Source organism: Nelusetta ayraudi, unplaced genomic scaffold (assembly GCF_046127955.1).
Source record: "Nelusetta ayraudi isolate G7.1 ecotype Tasmania unplaced genomic scaffold, CSIRO-AGI_Nayr_v1 ptg000128l, whole genome shotgun sequence".
Taxonomy (NCBI): Eukaryota; Metazoa; Chordata; class Actinopteri; order Tetraodontiformes; family Monacanthidae; genus Nelusetta; species Nelusetta ayraudi.
This window is the reverse complement of record NW_027466178.1, coordinates 1,028,693-1,045,136: the sequence shown is the minus strand read 5'-3', so window position 1 is coordinate 1,045,136 and position 16,444 is coordinate 1,028,693. Positions and strand designations below refer to the sequence as shown.

General features: G+C 47.7%; 1 protein-coding gene across 1 annotated transcript; it reads left to right on the top strand.

The window, feature by feature from the left end:
- Positions 1 to 304: 304 nt before the first annotated feature.
- hdlbpb (high density lipoprotein binding protein b) lies at positions 305 to 16,060 on the top strand. The gene is made up of 28 exons (XM_076050691.1): positions 305 to 426; positions 2,812 to 2,891; positions 3,707 to 3,803; positions 3,977 to 4,128; positions 4,627 to 4,842; positions 5,465 to 5,671; positions 5,752 to 5,967; positions 6,442 to 6,648; positions 7,208 to 7,315; positions 7,552 to 7,656; positions 7,995 to 8,073; positions 8,251 to 8,390; positions 8,476 to 8,580; positions 8,659 to 8,772; positions 8,857 to 8,943; positions 9,038 to 9,169; positions 9,727 to 9,945; positions 10,035 to 10,256; positions 10,535 to 10,753; positions 10,858 to 11,002; positions 11,094 to 11,221; positions 11,655 to 11,759; positions 11,837 to 11,971; positions 12,536 to 12,679; positions 13,359 to 13,538; positions 13,903 to 14,019; positions 14,125 to 14,283; positions 14,382 to 16,060. The coding sequence occupies exons 1-28, from the start codon at positions 318 to 320 to the stop codon at positions 14,472 to 14,474; spliced, it is 4,020 nt and encodes a 1,339-aa protein (XP_075906806.1). The 5' UTR covers positions 305 to 317; the 3' UTR covers positions 14,475 to 16,060.
- The last annotated feature ends 384 nt before the right edge of the window (positions 16,061 to 16,444 follow it).

The following is a 16,444-nucleotide window of genomic DNA, read 5'->3' as shown; positions in this document are numbered from 1 at the left end:
GTGTCACTGCGATCATTTAATTTTAAAAGTTGTATAATTCCGGTGCATGGCTTCTGAGGACACACACCATTATGAATGAGAAGTAGACCCGGTTAGTGTGCTGAAAGATCAAGACAACCATGAAGGTAGGAGTTGTTCCACTCACTGACCCAAATATTTGCAACATGTTTGCCAGATCACCGTGACGTGACGACGAACCAGGCAGAGGAGCGAGTGAGTGCAGAGAGGTGAGAACGACTGGCGCTCTATTTAACCAGGATGCTCCTGTTGCGCAAAGATACTGCGGCATTTCCTCTCCAGTCGACGGGTCGCAGCGCATGCTCGTGTCGCTCCGCCGGCGGAGGAAATGCTCCTCGGCCAATCACATCAGTGTTTACACCATCACCTGTCACACAGGCAGCCTGCCGTATATTCTCTGGCGGAAAGGTAGGATATGATTCTCATAGTACATATTTCCAACTTCCGATCACATTTGATTGAACTCTAAATGTGCTCGTCTCTCATGAATTAGTAGTGCTGGTAGTTCGACTCTATCTCATTGACTGGTATCAGTAGAGCAGCTGGGGTTAGCAGGGTTAGCCTAGCCCCCAGAGCTAGCGAGCTGCTGGGGATGCTGCTCTGTCCGCCTGCATCCCCCCTCTCTCTCTTTCTCTCTTTCCTTCCTTCCTTCCTTCTTCTTCTTTTTTTTTTTTAATCCAGCGAATTATCGGAAAGTCCCTGTATCTAATCATCATCATCATCATCATCATCAGCATCATCAGCATCATCATCATTATCATCATCACCATCATCATCATCATCCTCATCCTCATCATCCAGCTCGGTGCACGCAGACGTATCTTCGCCTTGCAGGACAGTGCAGTGCGCTTATTGTTTGAATCGTACAGCGTTTGTTCCAGCAGCATGATATGATCAAATCCTCTCAACCAGGTGGTGGTGGTGGTGGTGGTGGGCAAACTGTTTGACTGGTGCGGTCACAATGGGTTGTAAAATGTGGCTGGAGCAGCAGCAGATGGATGGAGTGTTTTGTTGACCCACCTCATTGGAGGAGAAAATATTTCATGGAATATTATGTAGAAAACATATCATGTAGCTTTACGGTATTTGGTTCTCTCTTGAAATGACTCTGAAAACACTGAAAACATGGATGAAACACGTCTATTTTTTTTTTTTTAAGACTGACTGACTATTAATGTAATTCCTTCACGATCGGCGGGTCGGATTAAAAAGCTTAACGGGCCGCATATGGCCCCCGGGCCGTAGTTTGCCCATGCCTGGGCTAAGCTAACGGGAGCGAGCGTGCAGCGCATCTCCGAGCCAGCGATTGATGGTCGGTCGGTTGATCGACTGGTGGTGATGATGATGATGATGATGATGATGATGATGATGATGATGATGATGTGAAGAGCCGAGACCTCCAGCTAGCGACATCCAGAATTCCCACAATCCGCAAATAATATTCACTTCCACGGTGATCTATCGATCATATTATGTGTTGTGTGCGGCTCTCCTCTCACTACCGTTTCGGGTCGTTATTATAAGCCAACAGACATTGTAATTAACAGCAAGCGACGAGCCACGATGGGAGTCTATCGTCTGCAAACGACGATATCGCCTTAGAAATGCCACTTTTTGACGGAAAACGGGTGTTAAATTATTTTGATATTTGATTTTTAATTGTTATTTGCTAAAAGAAAATGCAAGATCACACTGAAATTACTTGACTATTACTTTTAAACTGAGATTGTCGCCGTGGGCATTTTTTGAGCAATTCATTTCCGAAATAGAAAATAAATAATGCTGTCAGATTTATAATAATAATAATAATAATAATAATAATAATAATAATAATAATAATAATAATAATATTATTATTATTATTATTATTATTATTATTATTATTGTTGTTGTTGTTGTTGTTGTTGTTGTTGGGGGAAGTAAATGTACCAAGTTTACTTCCCTATACCAGCAAAAAAGGTTGTGTGAATTTTTTTTCTCACTATTTTCCCCACCTTTCAGTCAGTTTAGTGCAGAAATTCCATATAATTTCCAAATTTTAAACCTTCACAGCATCACCCTCCAACAACAACAACAACAACAACAACAACAATCTAAAGCATGGCTTCAGAATCATCATTGACTCAGATAAGTTGAGTCTTTATTGTCCCACAGCGGTGAAATTTTCTAATTTATACTTTCTTTCTCTAAGCCATATATCTTTTAGTTGCTTTCCACTACAAACCCAGCTCAGTGGTCTAGTGGTAGAGTGTCCACGCTGAGACGGATAGGTTATGGGTTCGATCCCCAGCCGGATCATACTAAAAACTGTAAAATTGGTACCCATTGCCTTCCTGCTTGGCACTCAGTATTCAGGATTGGAATTGTGGGTTGAGATCACCCAATGATTTCTGGGCTTGGCACCGCTGCTGCCCACCACTCCCTCAGGGGATGATGGGTCAAATGTGGAGGACAAAAGTCACATCCTTAGGGATGTGACAATCACTGGGACTTTAACTTTATTGTGGGCTTATTATCAACCCAGGGAGGCTGTCAATCACTTTGCAAACCATGATGGCTGAGGGGCTGTGTGGAGGGAGAGGACATTAGGACGGCTATGAATCACGTCCAGACAGTGTAAAGTTCACGGTGCAGTCCAGTGTGGGAGTTCCAAAGCAGCCTCCCTGCTGCAGAACGTTACAACAATATGCAGTTTTTGCTCTCAGGCTGTGTGTGTGTGTGTGTGTGTGTGTGTGTGTGTGTGTGTGTGTGTGTGTGTGTTGGTGTTTTAACTGACTCTTCTTGTGCACCCAGGAGCTGAAAGACACAGTCACACTGAAGTGCCCTCGGTAGCTACTAACTGGACGGACTTTCTGGCAATTGACCTTTTGCAGGTGAGACTTTGGAAAGGACCTCCTCCTTTATCAGATCCCTCACTTTGATCCTACTTTTACTGTTCTTCCTTGTTAATGCCGGGTAATCACTGTCGCTTCTCTTGGTCTCTTCTGTTTGAAAGATTCATTGTGAAACGCAGGGTTAGGGTTAGCAATATTGCTTTCTGAAGTGATTCCTTTAGCTGTAAATCAGAGAGAAAAGCCACTTTCTAACATCAACTGTAAATCACAGTAAAATCTCTGTGGAGACGTTGTAAAAGTATGTTTTTAAATATGTATTTTAATTTTTTTTTTTTAATCTTTCGCATTTCTTTCTTGCTGCATCAGCAAATAGTGGCTATTAAAAGATGTAGTTCCCTCCATTTAATCACAGCACCGCTGCTGTGTTGGTGAAAAAGCGCGCTGCAGTCTGAGGGTACGTCAGTGAGGAGCTTGTTGCTTTTAGACTGGATATTTTTAAACTCTCTGAGTTCGACTCACAATAACCCCGTCCCCTATGGCGTTGTGGCACCACATGTTTGTTTGAGGCTTGTAAAGTGTTAATTGGAGCACCTCAGGTGCGGCTTTGGTGCAGCGTAGCGATGCCACAGAGAGCGCCCTCGTCTTCTGGGGCCGATAGAAAGTGAACCTCGAGAATACACGCAGCTGTAATCCAGGGACAGAAGAAGATCAAGCGCGAGAGAAACTCCTGTCTCTTGCTTGTTAAATCGTTCAGCTTCAACGTTTTTCAAATCTGTGCTGTGAGGCAAATCTCGACGGCTGTTTCCTCCTAACATTTCACCTGTTGTCGACAACTCCTCTGTGCTGTGTTCCAGCGGATCGGCGGAACAAGAACTATGAGCTCAGTGGCAGTGTTGACCCCGGAGAGCTTTGCGGAGCATCGCAGTGGCCTCAAGGACCAAGAAATAACAGGTAACAACGCTGCTGGTACCGACTTCCTGCTCGACCTCAACACCTTCTTCCTACAGACATTCATCACTTTACGTCTCTCTGCTTGTTTTCGTCCCTCTCTCTCATCTGCCCTTGTTTGCAACCTGTTTTCTTCTCCCCACCTTATTCACGTCCGTCTCTGGGGGGGCCGACAGGCTGCGTCCCAGAAGATGAAGCCTACATCCCCACCTACCTGGAGGCCTTCCCTCCGCTGCCGGAGAAGGGGGCGCCAGGGGAGAAGGCGGCAGAGCAGGCGTCGGCATGGGGGAGCAAGATCAGGCCCATCAAAGCGTCCGTCATCACCCAGGTCAGACACAGACACCGTCCCCACGCTGCTGTGTGACCAGCTGTGAACACCAACACTACAGCTGGGCCTTCACCTCACCAGGCAGGGGGGGGGGGCGTGGGGAGGGTTGGTCTCATCATCCACATCCATACACTCCGCACACACTAGAATAGATGTAGATTGTAGATTGATGTAGATTTTTCGCATTTACACATCACCGGACGTGACGTACGGGGTCACGTGACCAGTTCACTTCAAGTGAAAATGACACGTTATGTTTGGACGGAGGAGGAGACAGAATATTTTTTACGAGTAGTCAAAGAGAAAATATAACATCCATTCCTGACAGCAAACAAACGTAAACAAACAAAAGCACATTTTTACAAGAATTACTGCTTATGTGCTTCTTACCATTCAATGGAAACACCTGCAAATCGCAATTGTGCTTTGTCCAAAGTTTTGAAATATCGCTTTTATTTTCCTTTTTCACTCACTCTCTCTCATGTACCTGCTGCGTAGGTCTTCCACGTGCCCCTGGAGGAGCGTCGCTACAAGGACAACAGCCAGTTTGGCGAGGGGGAGGAGGCCAAAGTGTGTCTGGACATCATGCAGCGGACGGGAGCCCACATCGAGCTGTCCCTGGCCAAAGACCAGGGCCTGTCCATCATGGTGACTGGCAAACTGGACTCTGTCATGAAGGCTCGCAAGGAGATTGTAGCTCGTCTGCAAACGCAGGTAAAGTCACGCTTGTTGTTATGAAGCAGCAAAAGTTTTCTGACCTCTCCATCAAAGTAATAAGTAGTAATAAGTAAGAATGTAGTGGTGGTCCGTCATGACCAGCGAGTTCTTCTCTGCTGGCCTCACCATACTGAGAAAAGTATATGGTCTGTTCTATTCACATTATGTAACATCCACTGGGTGGCACTGCTTCCTTGGTCGTGTATTATACTAGAGTTTTCATCCTATCATATTTCAGCTAGCTTGTGTTGTCAGGTTCTGTGAAATCTGCCTGAGACCTCCAGGATCAACATAGCAGGCTCCTGTCCACTGTCAGTGAACACACCGCTGTTGTGACAGCCAATCAGATCTTGAGTCTGCTATACCAAGACCAGCTAGCTGGCTTTAAGTTGACATGTAGGCGTGTCCTATGATTGGATAAGAATCTGAGAGCCTCTGAGACTGAACGCTGTTATTTTGTATGGATTATAAAGCCGTAGTGTCATATTAGGATATTATGAGGTGTATTAATTTAGGCTGGACTAAACATGACTAAGCCACTGATGGCCTCGGCGTGAAATGCACAGCGGGCCGCCACTGCTTGACAGTGTGGTATTCTTGCGTCCTCCACCTCCTGCAGGCTTCAGCCACAGTGGCCATCCCCAAGGAGCACCACCGCTTTGTCATTGGCAAGAACGGCGAGAAGCTGCAGGAGCTGGAGCTCAAGACCGCCACCAAGATCGCCATCCCCCGGCCCGACGACCCCAGCGTCAACATCCGCATCACCGGCACCAAGGAGGGCATCGAGAAGGCTCGCCACGAGATCCTCCTGATTTCTGCCGAGCAGGTCGAGCACCAGGACGGAGGTTTTCTCTTCCGCCGGGCGGTAACCACGGCTGTTCTCACGCTCTGCTTCTCCGTCTGCAGGACAAGCGTGCGGTGGAGCGTCTCAGCCTGGAGAAGGTCTTTCACCCCTTCATCGCCGGCGCCCACAACAGGCTGGTGCAGGAGCTGAGCCAGGAGACGGGCGCTCGCATCAGCATCCCGCCGCCCAGCCTGCCCAAGGACGAGATTGTCATCACGGGGGAGAAGGAGGCCGTCGCTCTGGCCCTCAGCCGCATCCGAGCCATCTACGACGACAAGGTGCGTTCCGCTGGTTCGCTCTCACTTCCCTGTTTCAGCACCAACAAGAAAAAAAAATTGTTTGCTTGGTTCGTGCCAAGCTCACAAAGTTTTTGGCTCACGGATACATGACTCTGTAGGCTGAGCCCAACATTTGTCTTATTTTCAACCGCAGAAAAATACTTTTTAAGACATTGTCAGGGATAGATGGCTGAAATGTGCAGAGGAAGTGTGTGTGTGTCAGATGAACACTGAGGATGGGCCAACCGGAGATAATGCGGCAAGAAAATTGGATTTTGCCGGAGAACAGGATGAGAATGCTAATGTCATTGAGTGCTCGAATACACGGAGCACAACAAATATATTTCCTCCTTTTTGTTTGGCTGTCAGTGGCTCAGATCTGCCGCTCGTCTCACTCATGCCGACTCCCCTCTCCCGTTTCCTGTCCGTCACTCCTCTTCCCCACTCTTTAACTCCGCCGTCCACGACCCACAGAAGAGGAAGACCACCACCATTTCCGTGGAGGTGAAGAAGTCACAGCACAAATACATCATCGGGCCAAAGGGCAACACCTTGCAGGAGATCCTTGAAACCACTGGGGTCTCGGTGGAGATGCCCCAGCTGGACTCCGGCTCGGAGACCATCATCCTCCGCGGGGAGCCGGACAAGCTGGGCCCGGCACTCACGCAGGTCTACGCCAAAGTAAGACTGGCTTTGGTGAAAACACCATGGCAACTTCTTTGAGATACGTACAGTATAGTGACTGGGGAAGGAAAAGGCGAAGCCACTGAGGGGCTGGGTACGGGAACGTTGCATTGGTGACTCGCTACGTAATCCACAGAGCCATTTCCATGTTTCGTTCGTGTCCGTTTTTATTGTAACTCAGAAAAACAAAAAACTGTTGATTTGATGTGGCTGAATGATGCAGACAGACTGAAATGTTTTTTTTTTTTAACTACAAAGGTATTCACCCTTTATATATATAATATATTTAGAGAAAGCTTGGGCCAAGAGAACTAAAATTACATTTAAGTGAGAGATTAGGTCTGTTGTTCTTTTATTTTATTTTATTTTACTCTTTTATTTATGCGTTAACTGCGGTGACTTGTGGCCTCATCTGCAGGAAGTAAATGTTACAATTTAATATGGCTATTGCGGTGTCTTATAAAAGGGATGTGTCCTATTTGGCCATTTGTGAAGTTAAACTCAGTTTTCAGTCTGTTTTCTGTCCTTTTCTGTTTCACATTTGCTCACCGCGCAGGCAAAAAGCGTGATGGTGGTGGAGGTCACTGCCCCGGCGTGGCTCCATCGCTTCATCATAGGGAAGAAGGGGCAGAACATCGGGCGGATCACACAGCAGCTGCCGCGGGTGAGGAGACCACAACTGCAATTCTTCCTCTTCACACAGCGGGATGGAGGGCCGACTAGTGTGTGTGTGTGTGTGTGTGTGTGTGTGTGTGTGTGTGTGTGTGTGTGTGTGAGAGAGAGAATCGTAGGAAAAGGAAAACCTGACAAGTGAAGGTGGCGTGACAGAGGGTGCTTCTCCAATTAGCTGAGCTGATTTTTCTATGGATGTGTGTGTGTGTGTATTTGTATGTATGACAGGTTCACATAGAGTTTACTGACGGGGAGGAGCGCATCAGTCTGGAGGGCCCGACGGAGGAGGTGGAGCAGGCGCAGGCTCAGATCCAGGAGATCATCAAGGATCTGGTGAGAAGAGCAGTCGTTGGAGAATCTCACTTTTCACAGTGAACAGTAGAACACAAACACATTCCGCTTTGTTCCAGCAGGGCAGAAGAGTTTCAAAGTTAAAGCTTTGGGCTCTTTAAGGTCCTTACACACCGGCAGCGATTTTCCACAGAGCGGAAAAATTTTTTTTCCTCGCTTCTGTCGAATTTTGCGGTTGCCCGGTGTGTAAGCACCTCTGATTGAATCCTTCATTTTCTTCTGATTTGATTTGATTTTATTGTCTTCATTCTTTCCTTTTGTTCATTGACTGTCTTCATTCATTCGGTTGTTAATCTGAAATCCTTCCGTCCCATGTGCAGCTCGTCAGGATGGACTACACTGAGGTCATCATAGACCAGCGTTTCCACAGACACCTGATTGGGAAGAATGGTGCAAACAGTGAGTACACATAATGATTGACAGCAAACAGTCACATTCACTTCATTACAGAAATAGTCCCTTCAAACGGTCTATAATGGTAGTCGAATGTGGCCAAGCTTATATTACGAGTCCTACTTCTACCAATTCCAAAAAATGAAATAACTGAATGTGTGTTTCCCTTCTGCTGCTGATCAGTCAACCGGATCAAGGAGCAGTACAAGGTGTCGGTGCGAATCCCCCAGGACTCGGAGCGCAGCGGGCTGGTGAGGATCGAGGGCGACCCTAAAGGAGTCCAGCTGGCACGCAGAGAGCTCATCGAAATGGTCCAGAGAATGGTGAGCACGGCCACCAAGTTCACAAGTGTTTTGTGGACACAAAAAAAAAACACCGTCTGACAGTCGCTGTCGATTCGGCCGCCAGGAAAACGAGCGCACTAAAGACCTCATCGTGGAGCAGAAGTTCCATCGCACAATCATCGGACAGAAGGGGGAGAAGATCAAAGAAGTTCGGGACAAGTTTCCAGAGGTGACCTTCCTCCTGATCCTGTCTGCGCTTCTCTTTTCATCCAGTGCTTTATCTCAAGGATTATTGTCTATTCTTCAGGTGATTATTAACTTCCCCGACCCGGCGCAGAAGAGCGACATCGTCCAGCTGAGGGGACCCAAGAACGAGGTGGAGAAATGCGCCAAGTTCCTCCAGAAAATCATCGCGGACCTGGTATGAGCCGCCGTCTCTCCGGCTTCTGATCGCCACCTTCTCTGTCCTGCCGACGCTGATGCAGCTTTGTCGCCCTTCCTGCAGATTGAGAGCAGCTTCTCGCTCTCCGTGCCCATCTTCAAGCAGTTCCACAAGAACATCATCGGCAAGGGCGGCGCCAACATTAAGAAGGTGAGAGCGAGACGGCAGATTGGAAAACATCGTTGCTACCTTTTGTTCGGGAAAAAAAAAAGCAGAACTTGATAGAACTTCTGCGTGTGAGCAGATCCGAGAGGAGACCAACACCAAGATTGATCTTCCTACGGAGAACAGCAACTCGGAGATGATCGTCATCACAGGCAAGAAAATCAACTGTGAGGCGGCCAGAGAGCGAATCCTCGCCATCCAGAGGGAACTGGTGAGCAACATCTCGGTGTCTCCGCCGCAGCCTTCTGATTGGAGGAGATTCCTTATTAACAGCCGCGCACTTTTACCCTGACTCAGCCTTCTACCTTTAACCCTTCCTCATTCATCCTTCAGTGCAGTGAAACAGCCTCACAGGATTATCTATCAGAAAATAAAACTCCATAAAGCTCCTGAAGAGAGCATATTTTGTTTCCAGTTTGGGTAATAGAGGGGCTGGAGGAGCAGCAGATGGATGGAGGGTTTTGGTGACCCACCTCATAGGAGGAAAAAATATGTCATGGGATATTATAGAAAACATATCATGTAGCTTTACAGTGTTTAGCTCTGTATTGAAACGACTCACTGAAAAAAATGCTATTTTATGACTGACTATTAATACAGTTTTTTCAGGTTCGGTGGGCCGGATTAAAAAAGCTTAACAGGCCGCATTTGGTCCTCGGGCCGTAGTTTGCCCACCCCTGGTCTAGTGCTGCTTTTTCAACATGCTGCCTTTAAAAAAGAAGTTTACTTGGGTGGACGTTAACAGTTCTCCCTCTGTCGTCCCCCCAGGCCAACATCAAGGAGACGGAGGTCACCATCCCCCCCAAGCTGCACAACTCTCTGATTGGCTCCAAGGGCTGCCTGGTGCGCTCCATCATGGACGACTGCGGCGGCGTGCACATCCACTTCCCCTCGGAGGGCTCCGGCTCCGACAAAGTGACCATCAGAGGTCCGGCTGGCGAGGTGGAGAAGGCCAGGAAACAGCTGCTGCAGCTGGCCGAGGAGAAGGTGGGCGGGGGGGAGGACGTCTGGCGGGTGCTGTGAGGCTAAAACGAAAAGCACACGGGTGGCTAAGACCTCTCTCCTTTTTTTTTTAGCAAGTCAACAACTTCACCGCCGAGCTCCACGCCAAACCTGAGTACCACAAGTTCCTCATTGGCCGCGGCGGGGCCAACATCCGTCGCGTGCGGGATAGGACGGGGGCCCGGATCATCTTCCCGGCAGCGGACGACTCGGAGCAGGAGCTGATCACCATCGTAGGGAAGGAGGAGTCGGTCCGTCAGGCCCAGAAGGAGCTGGAGAACCTGGTCAAGAACCTGGTACCTGAAGAAACACAGCCATCCAAGTGCACACTTAGAGTTAGAATAGAATAGAATAGAATAGAATAGAAGGACTTTATTAATCCCACAGTGGGCAAATTTGCATAATTACAGCAAAGGTATTGTGTCAGAGAGATGGAAAACTATATTAATTAAAAAAAGAAATAAGGCAATAAAAATAAAATGTTTGCAGGGTATAAAAGGAAAACAACAAGATATTTACATGCTGACAATAATAAAGGATTTTAAAGTGGAACTCATAGGAAGTGTCCCTGCAGGACGACGTGGTGGAGGACAGCATGGTGGTGGACCCTCGCCACCACCGGCACTTTGTGTGCCGGAGGGGTCAGGTGCTGCGGGAGCTGGCTGAGGAGTACGGCGGCGTGGCCGTCAGCTTCCCGCGCACCGGGGCCAACAGCCAGCGGGTGGCGCTGAAGGGAGCCAAGGACTGCGTGGAGGCAGCCAAGAAACGCATCCAGGAGATCATCGAGGACCTGGTGAGCACCGGGCCACTGCAAGATCCTTCTTCTTCGTCGTCTTCTTCTTTTAATCTCTATTGCCACACAGTTAGAAGTGACCTTTGACCTGTCTTTGTCCCCAGGAGTCCCAGGTGACTGTGGAGGTGGCGGTCCCTCAACGCTACCACCGCGCCATCATGGGGCCCAAAGGCTGCCGCATCCAGCTCATCACCAGGGAGCACGAGGTCCAGATCAAGTTCCCTGAGAGGGACGACGGCAACACCGCAGGTGACCAGCAGGGGGCGGTGGCGCTGACGCTGTTAGCAAAAATCAGATCTTGCCTCAAATGAAGTATTTTCTCTCTTGAACACCATCGCAGGTCAGGAGGCTCCGTCGCATGAAAACGGTGAGATGAGCCCGGAGGCCGAGTTCATCCCCAGGAAGTGTGACATCATCACCATCGCAGGACGAGCAGAGAAGTGTGAAGTGGCTAAAGCCGCCCTGCTGGTGAGTGGCCGCCGTTACCCTGCAGCCCCACCATCACGTACACACAAACAAATATCTTCAAATATCCTTCTAAACCCTAAAAACGTTTTATTTTTATTTTTTATTGTTTATTCTTTTTTCATATTTCATTCACATAATTTTCCATCTTTTTTGCACTATACCATTGCTGTAATGTGGGGCTTGCAACTCACGATTATTTTTGTTGTTGACTAATCTATCAATTATTTTTTCCGATTGGTCAATTAGTCACGATTATCTTCTTTAGTTTCACCACCTATTTTGAAAAATTTGTCATTGTTACGTCGACTAATCATTGCAGCCCTACTCTCATGATGCAAATTTCCCCATTATTATTCTATTCTATTCTATTCTATTCTATTCTATTCTATTCTTTCCTACACACTCACTCTGCGCCCCCTGGCTGCTCCCTCAGGCGTTGGTGCCCATCACCCAGGACGTGGAGGTCTCCTACGAGCTGCATCGCTACATCATCGGCCAGAAGGGCAGCGGCATCAGGAAGATGATGGAGGAGTACGAGGTGAGGAGGTCTCCAGCGCCACCTGCTGGTGGAGCTGTGGCGCGCAGGTCGGCAGTGACGGTGTGTTTGTGTGGCAGGTGAACATCTGGGTGCCGCAGCCGGAGAAGCAGCTGGACCTGATCAAGGTGACGGGCCTGGTGGCCAACGTGGAGCGGGCCAAAGTGGGCCTGCTGGAGCGGGTCAAGGAGCTGCAGGCTGAGCAGGAGGACCGGGTGAGGAACAGGGATGTAACAATATTGGGTATTTTACCGAAGAGTTTGCTCACCCTGTTCGGTTTCGGCCTGTCACAAAACTTTACCAAAAAAAGGCACATGTTGTGTAAGTAGATCCACTCAGTAGCGCAGACTAGTGGTGCGGCTTTTTGAAGATCCGCGGGTCCCGCGGTCATCAATAATTTGATCTGTTAGTTAACTATTTTTTATTGGATAGTCGTAAACATTATATTTAATTTTTGCTTTGTTTAATTTGATCTGATGGCGCATATTTAAAAAAAAACTAAAATAAAGATGATTATTATTCCTATCTGTGCTTTTAATTATTTTTACACTACAATATTACTGCTTAATGCTTTGCTAGTCAGAGTAGTTTTATATACAGTAGATATATAAGATAGATAAGAAATGGAAAGCCTACCGTTACCGTGGCCCAAAGACCGTGATGCAAACCGAACCGTGGGAAAAGCTGGACCACTGCATCCATAGTGAGGGAGGAGATCATTGGTTCTTCACTTCACTGTGAGGACGACCGAGAGCTCAACCATCTCTCCCCGCCAACAGGCTCTCCGCAGCTTCAAGGTCACCATGTCCGTCGACCCCAAGTTCCATCCCAAGATCATCGGGCGCAAGGGGGCGGTCATCTCTCAGATCAGGAAGGAGCACGACGTCAGCATCCAGTTCCCCGACAAGGGAGACGAGGAGCAGGTGAGTGGCTGCTGCTGTGACCAGGACACCAGCCAGGCTGGAGACCCAGACCAAGAGCAGGAGACAGTGTCACAGCCACTGGACACCGCCCCTTGACGATGATTAAAAGCATCATATTTGTGAAGTGCTCCTCCTTCTGGTGAGGTTGAAACTGCAGATTCAGCCTCTTGCTTCAGGAGAAAATCAATCAAATTTGAAACATTTTAACTGCTGTTCAATGGTGATTTTGACCTTACGGCTTTTACCCACCGTATATCACATTTATCAAATTACTACTGAAAAAGTTACATTCTTATCTGGATCTTCTCACACAATATTAAATGTAGGACATTTTAACTTGCTCCTTAATCGTATGGCTTTTTAATGAATAAATTACATTACATATGAACCTGAAATTGCTGGTTGCAAAGACCAACAAAAATTGGGTGTTTTTAAGAAAGGGGATGTAATTCTAATGACGATACAGCAGGAGGAGCTGCTGGTCTGGGGTTTTGAGACTGAGACCATGTGAGACCAGTCTCAAGACCAAGACTGTCTGGGAGTACTGATGTACTGCTACTGTGTGTGTGTGTGTGTGTGTGTGTGTGTGTGTGTGTGTGTGTGTGTGTGTGTGTGTGTTGGCCACCCACCTCCAGTTGAGTGACTCTCTCTCTCTCTCTCTCTCTCTCTTCTCCTTCAGGACCTGATAGTGATCTCTGGCTATGAGCAGAAGGTGGAGGAGGCTCGTCAGTGCATCCAGCAGCTGGTGTGTGAGCTGCAGGAGATGGTGAGCCAGGACGTCCACTTGGACCCGCGCACCCACGCACGCATCATCGGAGCACGAGGGAAAGCCATCCGCAAGCTGATGGAGGAGTTCAAGGTGCGACCTTTGGATGAGAGAGCAGAGCAGTGGCAGTGGAGTCTAGTTTATTCTGGTTCTATACTCTGACGACACACACACTCATCCCCCCCCCCCCAAACACACACACACAGTCCTCAAACAGATCAGAAATCACATTTTTAAATGGGAAAATTGGAACAGTGTGTGAAAAAACAAGAAACTGATTTGTATCTTTGCACATTTTCTAGTGGTTGTGCGGTCATTCTGGACCTTTTCTAGTAGTTGTGCGGCGTATAGCTGCGTATCACGTAGAGAGACTCCACCACTGGAGCAGAGCAGCAGCAGCAGTAGCAACTTTTAAACTTTAACAGCTTTCAACGCTCTGGTCCGTGCTTGTCTCCAGGTGGACATCCGCTTCCCTCAGCCGGGTTCTGACGAGCCCGACAGGGTGACGGTGACGGGCCTCCCCGACACCGTGGACAACGCCATCGACCACCTGCTCAACCTGGAGGATGAATACGTGAGTCGCCGAGCTGCGGTTACACCCATGTAGTCCATTCGTTTCGCTTTTTCTCCACCTGAACCTGTGTCCAACTCAAACACTCCAACTGTCGCTCACTGTCAGATGCTGAGCGTGACTGAGACGGAGACCCTGGCCGCCTACATGAAGCCTCCGTCGCGCTACGGAGGTGCAGGTGGAGCAGGTGGGCTGGACGACAGCAGCGGGGGTCCGGCCAAGGGCTTCGTGGTGCGGGACGCCCCCTGGAACGCAGCCGGGAACAAGGTACTAAAATTAACATTGTTATTGTTTTGTCAGGGGAATAAAAGTGTTTCTTTTCTCAGGTCCTTCACGATATGACGATGGTGCTTTGTCTGTTTCAGGCTCCAGACATGAGCAGTGCAGAGGATTTCCCCACCTTTGGGACGGGCGTGACCCTGAAACAAGCCTCCGCCTGGGGTCCCAAGAAATTCTGAAGCTCCTCATCTGGGGAGAAACAAAACAAGCAAAAAGAAAAACACAAAAAAACCAACAAAAAAAAAAAAAAAATGGAAACAAAAATGAGAAAACAAAAAGCAAAGTAGATGATGAGAGACTAAACCAGGGGTGAGCAAACTGTTTGACTTGTGGGGCCACATTGGGTTGTAAAATGTGACAGAGGAGCCGGAGCAGCAGCAGATGGATGGAGTGTTTTGGTGAGCCACTGCATAGGAGGAAAAACACATCATGGGATATGTAGAAAAACACGTTGCTTTAATGTCAATTGAAAATGAACCAAAGCAAAGTTGCAACAAAATCAGTGAATCTGAAAACACTGAAAATGTGGATGAAATGCAGCTATTTTATGACTGACTGACTATTAATATCATTTCTTCAAGTTCAGCAGGCTGGATTAAAAAGCTAAAACAGGCCACATATGGCCCCAGGGCCATAGTTTGCCCACCCCTGGACTAAACCAGTCAAATTGCTGCTCGCCTTCCCCCTCCACCCCTCCTCTTAGTGACCTCCTGTTGCCTCTCTCTCTGTGGACCCCCTCCTCCCACTACCAGCCACAATGAATTCTGGGAGAACTTCAGTTCTTTTCGTTCGTGTCTCTCCTCGTAGTTTCCTCCTCTGTCCCTCTCGAAGAAGATGTAGAAGAAAAAAAAAAGGCCTTTGAGTGCTTCTCCTCTGTGCTGTGCCCCGCTCTGCCTCTTGGTGGTGCCACCTGCCTGTCTCGCCACCACAACACAACATCAGCATAGTTTTTACCTGTGTGGCAGCAGTGGCAGCAGCAGCACATAAAGCCTGGGGACAACTGTCACCGGAAAGTGACGTCACGAGAAGAGAGTCTTCTGCTTTTTCCCGCTGGTTCTTTTAGAAGGTTCTCTGCTTAGAGAACAAGACTAACCCACACTTTTCTGTTGCTCATGGTGGTGTAGCAGGTGCGTGCGTGTGTGTGTGTGTGTGTGTGTGTGTGTGTGTGTGCGTGTGCGTGTGTAAGAGAGGGAGAGAAAGAGAGGAAAAGCTGGTGGGTTCCGTACAGGTGACTCACCCCCATGCTTTTATTTTGAAGGGGAATCACATCCAGCTGCTGTAAGTCCACTTTCTGGAGGTTTTTAAAATCACCTGGGGCTCAGTCCGACAGGTGCGCTCGATAGTTTGTAAGGAACTCTTGTTTTGTTTTTTTTTCTTCGTCACTTCCGTTTTATTTATTTAAAGAGAAAGAAGGAAAGATAGGAGCCATTTTGTTTCAAGTACTGTGATTCAGCTTTTTTGTATAAAAGAAAGAAAAAAAAAGCACCCACTGTAGCTTTGATGCTTCTGTCCAGTGTGAGAGAGTGAATGCCCGCTATGACGTCACGGTTCCCGCTCGACCGGTATTATGTGAAAGTGTACAAAGAACTTTTCACTATTTTTTTAAAACTGGGGAATTTTTTTTCTTTTCTGTTGTTGGTTTACGACATATTGGGAAAACTGTGTGTGTGTGTGTGTGTGTGTGCGTGCGCGCGCGTGCGTGCGTGCGTGTGTGCGTGTGTGGAAGTTAAGATGTATATTTGAATGAAGCTGAACCAAACTTTGACTCTTTGTCTTTTTGCCTTTTGTCTTGCAAAACAACACTCAAAGTACCTTTAGTGAGGTTTTCAAAACCTCAGAAACTAACAAATGAAACTCTGTCAATAAACACAAAGGATGAACCAGTTAGCAGTTTGGGCTAACCCTAGGCCAAACATGAACCTTAGACAAAGTGACCGACAACATGATGTTCTGGTAGAAAATGCAGGTCCTTTGAGGTGACCTCATCTCAGCCTGTCAGGTTTCCATTTTAAGGGCTAAACATATTAACAAAGGCATCTTTTTTCTTTGAAGGACACAGCATTTGTCTTGAAAAAAAAAATAGTCATACAGTTCAAATAGGCAAAAGTGGAATCCATACACTTATTATTGCAAAAGCAGCACACTGACC